Here is a 9,518-nt window from a genome sequence, read left to right on the forward strand (position 1 = left end):
TTAATACATGTTCAGGGCTTAGAACAGTGTCTGGCCCACGTAAGTGCTATATAAATGTTGTATGATTAGAAGCTGCAAGTTTTGGCAATGGAAGTCTAAAGAAAAAAGTAGTCCCTGAGTGTACTAGGCGTCCTTTCCTTTGAGAAAAAGTTGGCTAGGGAATAGGCGTGTGATGATATTTATTTAATCTTGTGGCCAGTACTGCATGTATTTACTACATCAGTGTATGAGGGCTTTCTGAATCAGGTGAGCAGTATGTAAGTCTCAAAGATTTAAAATGGCATCTGATTTACTGCAATTTAGTTGTGCAAATTGGGTTATTCTATGCAAATTTGAGGATAATCCTTCCCCCACTCCATTCTCAAAAATTTATTTACATAGTTTGTTTTTATTTGAAAACTGAATATTTTCACTAAGCACTGAGAGCAGTGCAAAAGGTGTGTGTGTGTGTGTGTGTGTGTGTGTGTGTGTGTGTGCACGTATGCGCACTGTTTCGGAGAGGATTTCCGTTTTCAGCATAGCAAATAGTTTTTTCTAAAAGTACAAAACTTAAATAAACTAATATGTTTAATCTATTATAACAGCTGTTTCCCAGGTTATAATATGAACATTTTTTCCTATTTTTGTTTTGAAATAACTCAAGCATCAGCTACATTATTTTTAAATGTCTTCATTATGTTTAATTGAATAACATTATCAATTACATTTATGAGGAGTAACAAAGGAACAGTAAAGCTAAATTTGAATAAAACATCTCTATTCTAATTTTGAAACCTAACTGGAAAAAATGTGTATTATAGTACAATAAAAATGAATCAAATACATATCATCAGTGTTAGGCTGTCTCTGTTAGGAAAACATTCATCAGTGTTAAGAAAAGGTATTCAGCTGATACTGGAAAACAAAATTCTCTTAAAAACAACTGCACTTTATCATTGCAACACGGTAGATTTCTTAAAAAGCTATAGATATATACTTTGCAGGTAAAATGATCAAAATTACTTCCTGAAGTTATTTTAACAGGTTTTAAATGCTAAGTAAAATCTTAGGAAATGACTCAGGAGATAAGATTGTAAAGATTTCTTCCCGAGGATATTTTGACAACCCCTAAGGGCCGAAGAGAGATTTGTGAAATTCCTTAATATGATCCAGTGGGGAAAGGCTTGGGGTGAGAGCCAGGATTCTTGACTTCTACTCCAGCTAACAAACTAAATGGGCTTACTTAGCTCATTAACTTTCATGCTTATTTGTTCATTTGGAACAGTCTCATTGCAGACCTAATTCTATGTACTGTAGTGGGTTTGAAAATGCCATGCAGGGACTTCCCTGGTGGTCCAGTGGTTAGGACTCCGCGCTTCCACTGCAGGGGGCCCAGGTTCGATCCCTGGTCTGGGAACTAAGGTCCCACAAGCCGAGTGGCATGGCAAAAAAAAAAAAAAGTAAAATACTGTGCAAGATTTCTCTAGATTATCTAAACATTTCCAACCTATAATTTACAACGCTGATAATTGGTTTTACTATTATCTATATACATATATAATATATATATATTTCTTTGCATGCTAAATGAATCTCCCAACTTAAGAGAGAGTTGCCATGTCATGTTCTACCGCCTGCATGGAGACCAATATTATGCTGTGCCCCAGGACTGTTGTTCAAAAATCCTCATGGTCATAGCTAAAGAACGGACTGATTCTCTCTGAATAACCAATTGTAGACCCCGGTCCAGATGGACACACATCCCACGTCTCTGCTCCATCTGTCCAGGAGGGTGCTGAGTCTTGAGGAAAAGGCAAAGTGTGTCTGATGGTCCGGCAATCTCCAGGAATTTTCAAAGGAAGTGATGCTGTTGGAGAGGCTGCCATGGCGACTGTAGCTGGAAGGTCCAAGTCTTCCAGATAGATGGACATTTGGGTGTTTTCAGAATCATAGTTACAGCCAGAAAGGCTCGTAACTTCCCGCACATTGTCACAGCATTTCAGAGCAGGGGGCTGGTAGGCCTGGTAGGACACTTTGGTGGTGGTGGTGATTACTGTCTGCAGGGCTGGAGCAGATGGCGGGGCCGTCGTGAGGTACCTGGAGGGAAGCTCTGGGTTGTAATAAGGGCGAGCGGCCGCGGCCTGGAACTGTCCATGGTCAGTGCTCTCCCCAAGGTCAGCTTTTCCAAGAGCTGGTTTCCAGTCAGGCTGTTTACTGGTGAAATCAAAGCTTCTCTCAAAGCTGCCGTAGGAGTTGATATTGTATTGCAGTGCATTCAGATGAACCCAGTCCGTGTCATCAGGAATACTGCTGGCATCTTTATAAAGGGTGGGATAATACGGGCCTGAATTTGTGTAACCAGGGCCTGCCAATTCATAGCTGCAGGGTGGCCTAGGCAAAAAGATTCTTGGGTTTGGATATTTCTGAAAGGGTGGTACTATATCTCCTTGAAAGGCAGCTAGGTCACAGGTAGCTTTGTAAGCATCCGAGTTTGGAAAGGAAAAGCAAGGCTGCCCTGGAACAGGGAAGCCAGTGTCAGGAATTATATCAAACTCCTCTGGGTTCTCCAGGGAAGGTATGTTGCTGAAATGGCCACCGTTATCTTGATTCTCTCCTGCCTAAAGAAATGACACAAATTTTTATTTGTAAATAAAGATGTAAATTGCGTGGACACCCTCACCTGTAACGGTCGTCAACCGACCAAATAACAAGCTTTCAGTTGGTGGGCTGTGCGTTAGGAGCTCAGAAACATGATCTGAGCGCATGGTCCGGGAACTTCACAGCTTGAGCTCAGGCTTGGATTCCACGCTGCTGAATTAGGAGGGCCCGTGGTAGCCAGGCAGGGTGGGTCTGAGTGGCAGATGGTCTGTTCTCCCTATACTATGTGCATAACAGTAGAGGCTCAGGAGCCTGACGCAGACCTGGGTTCAAATCCTGACTGTCCCTCACGCACTGAACAAGTTACTTAACCTCTCTGAGCCTCAGATTCCTCACTTAAAAATGAGGCTTAAAGAGGGAGGAGATATGGGGCTATATGTATACTAACACACCATTGTAAAGCAGTTATACTCCCATAAAGGTGTTAAAAAATGGGGCTTAATAACAGTAATTTCTTCTTAAGGCTTTTGTGACCAATTCACGTGTAAGACTTAAACCCTATGTGCGTGGCACATAGAAAGTGCTCAAACAAGGCCAGTGTCTCTTATCCTCCAACTAATATTCTGCCTCCTTGGCATACTGTGGTTGAACAGCCAAACTGGATCAAGTTGCCCAAAGAAATTTTATCTGTTCTATGTAAATAATGAAAAGGACCCTCTCAAAGATGCACCGTTCAGTCATTGGTATGCACCTATTTCTTTCTGTATGACCATTCGATAATTGCCCTTGTATTAGGATGTCAGCTCACATGCTCACTCTATCATTAACTGTAGAGATATTCTGCTTTTTTATCAAGAAGAAGAAGGAATTAGAAACCCTATTCAAAATGTTGATTCAATGACATTGTTAGAGGTATATAATTTTCACATAAAATGAAACCTTTTAAATTATTTTACATAATTCTCAATGCATTTTGTGATGACGGTGAACACAGACCACAAGTGTAATGTCAGCTCCCTATTACCTCGGGTTCTCGAATTCTCTTTTTCTGGGGTTGGTAAAAAGAAGCCATTTGTCTCTTGATAGCACTTCTTCGAGCTTCTGTCTCTGATTTACTCTCTGGTCTTGGGTGATCATGAACTCCCTTGGCCTGCATTAATAAGGAGATGAATCACATTATTCCTCTGAGGGGAGCTGGCAACACTGGTCAAAAATTGAGTGTGCCTTTCCCAGTGCCCCAAGTTGTTTGTTTTTTCCAAGAGACAGGGAAAAATTTTTTTTTTTTTTTTTTGCGGTACGCAGGCCTCTCACTGCTGTGGCCTCTCCTGTTGCGGAGCACAGGCTCTGGACGCGCAGGCTCAGCAGCCATGGCTCACGGGCCCAGCCGCCCTGCGGCATGTGGGATCTTCCCAGACTGGGGCACGAACCCGCATCCCCTGCATCGGCAGGCGGACTCTCAACCACTGCGCCACCAGGGAAGCCCAGAAAAAAATTCTTGAACAAATAAAACTGCACCAATAATAGACATCTTAAAAGATGACCTAACAGTCCTTTTGCCATATGAAAACAACTATAAGTAGGTTCACCCTCTCCCCCTTAGAGAGCACACAGTAGCTGAACTAATTCCTAGGAGCCTGGTAAGGCCCTGGGAACCCCAGCACCTATTTCTGGCCACCAGAGCTGTATCTGGTTTGGTCCAGGGCTCCTGAGATACATGGCAGGAGGTTTGGTCCCTGTGACATGATGAGAATGTCCATCACAAACTGTGGTGTCCCCCCACGTACCTGAAAAAATATTGCATTGCCATCAAGCCGCCAAAAGTTGGTTACAGGGTACCCGCTGTGCCCTCGACAGGGGATCAACTCCAAAGCAGCATGACAGTTGGGGCATGCCTTCTCTGCAAAGCCAGAGGCGAGAAATAGTAATAACAACCTGACCCCAGAGCCTCCGGAAGGAAGGAAGGGGAAATTCGCTGGGAATAGGGAACTCACGACCGCAAGGCCACCCCGTTCCTAGTCCCATAGCTCACTCTGCTGCTTCAGCCTGGCTTTGTCGCAGATGGCAGGCCGCAGCTGCAGACGGGAGCCGTCGGGCAGGGTGCAGTCCCGCGCACACACCACCACGCCCAGGCACGACTTCTTGAGGATGTGGCCGTTGTGGTTGTTGGTGTTCCGCATGGCCCAGCCGCTCAGATGGCGTTGCGCCTTCTTCTCGCCACTGCGGTAGATGAGGCGCACGTAGCCGTCCGGCCACTCGCAGAAGCGGTCGAAGTGGTCTGGCTCCTGGGAAGGCGCCCAGAAGGACGGGTGGTCAAGTTCATCAAGCCCAAACCGGAGACAGCACGGCTTTAATCTTCCCCAAGCACATTAGGATAAAACTGGGTCTTTTTAATTCCAGAAACTGTGCTCTTACAAAATGTCACTCATCCTGTGTATGCCCTTCTGACAACTGGCTATAAATTGATGCTTACATAGTGCTTATATTCTAAAAGCTGTACATGTATTCGTTCATCTAGCCTTCATACTGCATACAGACAATAGGTACTATTATTATCCCCATTTAATAGAATAGTAAATGGAGACCAGAGAGCTTCATTGACTTGTCCAAGGTCACACAGCTAGTAAGACTTGGCTCTAGGATTTGAGCCCTCACAGTTTGACCCCAGAGCCTATTCTCCTTACCACTATGTTATACCACTTCTCGGTGTATTTAAATGTTACAGATATTTTCTAGTTGATCAGTAAAGCACCAGGGCAAAAAGTGATTGGAAAGTTCTATCGCTGACATACAGTTGAGCCTGTAAATACCTTTACTTCCATCCAGTGCTTTTTCTTCAAAAGCTCTTGGCTTGATACCCAGCACAACATCAGAGAGACATGAACAGTTTCCCAAATTAGCCCTCCAGGTGTACAAGGGTGTTATGATGACAGCCTAACCATAAGGTAAACCCGAGCATTTGGTGGAGCCTGCTAAGCTAACCTCTTCCCAGAGCAATATGGACTGTCATTCTACTACACAAAGAACTGCATGGCTAAAATAATGTTATATGTAAAATACTGAGCACTGCTTTACTATTCACATTTGGCGGTCCTTTGTCCATATTCTGCATTATTTATACTGCAATATGGTTCTTGTACAAACTAGGGACCATGGGCCGAACCCAGCCTGCCACTTGTTTTAGTACAGCCCACAAACTAAGAATGATTTTTATATTTTTTAATGGTTGGGCGGAAAATCAAAAGAACTACATTTTGTGACACACGAAAAGCATATGAAATTCAAACTTCAGTATCCATAAATAAAGTTGTAATGGGACATGGCCATGTACATTCGTCTATGTAGGGTCTGTGGCTGTTTTCTCACTACAGTGCAGAGCTGAGTATTGGGGACAGAGACAGTATGGCCCATAAAACCACATGATGCAGTATCTACAATCCTCACAACAACTTTGCCTCTTAGGCATCCTTCCTCTTATTTAATAGATAAGGAAGTGGAAGTTAGATGGATAACCTTCTCCAGTGGCATAGCTGGGATTTAAAAAGAAGATCTGTGGCAGCCGGGCCCCACTGACCTTCCTGGTATGATAGAGGCTCAGAAAACTATTATTACAGTAATAAGCCATGTACACCTTCTCTCCCTTCCCCCAGCCCAGGATAATTAGATCCAACATCTGCAAAGCAAAAGTATTCTTAGCTGGACAATTCAGACTTGTGTACCACGTTAGTATTGTACATTCTAACAGTAATAGGTAAATGGGCAATTTTGTTTCCAAAACCGCAGAGATGTTGTTGAAATCGTTATTATTACTAATAGGCATTATTTATCTTTTCTCAGAAATATAATTGACATAAGTCAATACATTAACTTAAGGTACATCACAAATGAAATATATAATGATGTGCTAGCAACTCTAAGTTTACGCTAAATGCTATATCTTTGTGTTTAAAGTGAATATTTCAATTTAAGGACCTTAGTAACAAATAGACAGTTTTCCAGAAGAGAATATTTTGTTCGCACTCCCCTGCAAGGGTACAGACTAGACCCCCACTACCAAAGTAGTGCCACTGAAAATGAAGACACAGAGACTGCATTTTAAAATCAAAACAAGAATGGAGGACTCCTAGATTGGGTTTCATTTGCTCTAATGTCTTGGTGCAGGGGGGCACATGTGGTCACATACAGACAAGCGTGCACACACCGAACATGACAGTAGATCTGGACGACAATTTAAGATTGTTATCTAATTCCACGGCTTGATGACAGGTGAGCAACCTGAGACTAAGGCAAATTCAGGAACTGTCTCAAGGTCATACAGCTAGTTTAGCTCTTCCTCCTTTGGTTTGTCAGAGCAGGGCTAGGATCCTCTTTCTCCAGTTCTCTTTCCATAGCCCAGTGCACCTGCCTCTTTTGAGATGTCACGCGCGTGCACACACACACACACTTTCTCTCTGTTTAAGGACCAATCTCCCAGAGGAAAAATTATTCACATTTACATGGGAAGTCCAGAATAATACTCATGAGAGGAACCATCCTTCCCTTATTTGGATGTGGCTCATTTCTAAAATGCAAGATTAGATTTTTTTTTCCTATGAAGATGTATGCGGACAGAAGTCAGTGAGAATGAGATGCCCTTGCTGTACTGCGGTCCACTTTCACAAAAATGGCACAGTGTGGCTCTAAAGTAGGCAGACTTGAAAATAAACTTACTGCAAATATGTACATCCCCAAAAGTACTGATCTCTTTGAGAGGCTAGACAACCTTGCTAATGAACTGTTATATGCGGCACATAGTAGATGCTCAATAAAGGGCAAGTCTCTTACCCCTATACCACAGCATTGCCAGGAATCCGCCTTTGCGAATGCTTCCCAGGTCGCTCCTAACTCTCCCTCCACCTATACACCCAGGACTTTAAAGTCACTTTGCAGTTTTTCCCCAAACCAGTATGGCCAATTATAACTGCCCAGCTCATTCCCTGTACTAGACTCCAAACCCCTTCGTTCCGTTAAAACAAAACAAAATAAAACAAATTCACCCTAAACGGATGATGGTGATTTCCTTGTCATTAGAGAAGTAATCTCAGAAGTTGCGTCCAAAAGCCGGATTCCAGGGGCTTCCAGGCGCCTGTGCCCTGATTGGCATGACTAGAGAGGCCCCCCAGGAGCCGCGCTTCATCCAGGCAGCCGGGGCAGGCGTCTAATAGCCGAAGTCCTGCTGTTTAATAAGAGTCGGGTCACCGAGATTTACGGTCCTATCTCACAGTTTTGCTGCGTGAGAAGCACTGATGTCTACATTAGCCAAGATTCTCCCCTACCTTTCTTGTGGATGGCAAAGAATGGATAAGGAGAGACTCAGCGGATTATGGAGAACAGTATGGAGGTTCCTTAAAAAACTACAAATAGAACTACCATATGACCCAGCAATCCCACTACTGGGCATATACCCTGAGAAAAACAAAATTCAAAAAGAGTCATGTAGCAAAATGTTCATTGCAGCTCTATTTAACAATAGCCTGGAGATGGAAACAACCTAAGTGCCCATCATCGGATGAATGGATAAAGATGATGTGGAACATATATACAGTGGAATATTACTCAGCCATAAAAAGAAACGAAATTGAGCTATTTGTAATGAGGTGGATAGACCTAGAGTCTGTCATACAGAGTGAAGTAAGTCAGAAAGAGAAAGACAAATACCGTATGCTAACACACACACACACACACACACACATATATATATATATATAACACATATATGGAATTTAAGAAAAAAATGTCATGAAGAACCTAGGGGTAAGACAGGAATAAAGACACAGACCTACTGGAGAACGGACTTGAGGATATGGGGAGGGGGAAGGGTGAGCTGTGACAAAGCGAGAGAGAGGCATGGACATATATACACTACCAAACGTAAGGTAGATAGCTAGTGGGAAGCAGCCGCATAGCACAGGGAGATCAGCTCGGTGCTTTGTGACCACCTAGAGGGGTGGGATAGGGAGCAGGGGAAGGAGACTCAAGAGGGAGGAGATCTGGGGATATATGTATATGTATAGCTGATTCACTTTGTTATAAAGCAGAAACTAACACACCGTTGTAAAGCAATTATACCCCAATAAAGATGTTAAAAAAAAAAAAAGAAAGTGAAGGACAAGGTGTCCGGTTCCCGCCAGATGACCTGGAGCTTGGAGCCTGATTGACAGTTCCTGTTGCTTTCGGCGTGTTTTCTAACAAGCGCGAGGTAAGAGCTGGGAGAAGACACATCTCTGAACCCAGCTCTGCCATTTGTGGAGTCCTTGTACACTGGAGGACTCTCAGGGGTGTGTGTTTGGGGGTGGAGGTGAGGTCTGTCCACAGTCTCTGCAAGGACATCCCTCCTCTTTGGATGGACAGCGCCGCGCGCGCGGGGGTTTCACGCACCCGAGGCATCTGCGGGTCGTTGATGTCCCAGCTGAGCTTCATCCCGTGGGAACACGCACCGTCCGCCTGCTGCCCCGCCTCCGCCGGCATCTGGCCCTCCTCGCTGGCGCTCTCCGCCCAGGATCCTGAAAGACAGAAGAAAAACAAACCAACCCAGAGGTGCCCAAGGTGATTCTCCCCCTGTCTTAGGGGAAAGTGGAGAGAGACAGAGACAGAGAGACTGATTTCGAAATCCAGAAGCGGCGAACAAGGGTTAAGGACTCGGGCGGAGCCATGTCCTTGGCCGCGGTGCTGAAAGGTCTCCCGTCGGAGCGCAGCGCGGGCGCCAGGCAGCTGCCCACACGTTTATACGGATACACCCCGTCCCTCCCCGTCCCGCCCCGCTCCGCCTTTCCTCGCTCACCCGCCAGCTCCCACGCTCCGGGCACTAGCAGGGCCTGTCATCCCCTCCCGGGCAGAACTGGGACCGGAGGGGGAGGTTGACCTGAGCCCTTGGGGTGACGGGAGACTGAAGCCAAGGCGGGCCA

The 9,518-nt window shown here is 44.7% G+C and overlaps 1 protein-coding gene across 1 annotated transcript; it reads right to left on the minus strand.

The window, feature by feature from the left end:
• Positions 1–1,655: 1,655 nt before the first annotated feature.
• GCM2 (glial cells missing transcription factor 2) lies at positions 1,656–9,081 on the minus strand (the record flags this gene model as incomplete). Its single annotated transcript, XM_082664791.1, has 5 exons — positions 1,656–2,597; positions 3,602–3,727; positions 4,362–4,474; positions 4,607–4,859; positions 8,992–9,081. 5 exons carry the CDS (start codon positions 9,079–9,081, stop codon positions 1,656–1,658), a joined length of 1,524 nt encoding a protein of 507 aa, XP_082520917.1.
• Positions 9,082–9,518: the final 437 nt, after the last annotated feature.

Source organism: Grampus griseus (genome assembly GCF_964374135.1).
Source record: "Grampus griseus genome assembly, chromosome: 10".
NCBI lineage: Eukaryota > Metazoa > Chordata > Mammalia > Artiodactyla > Delphinidae > Grampus > Grampus griseus.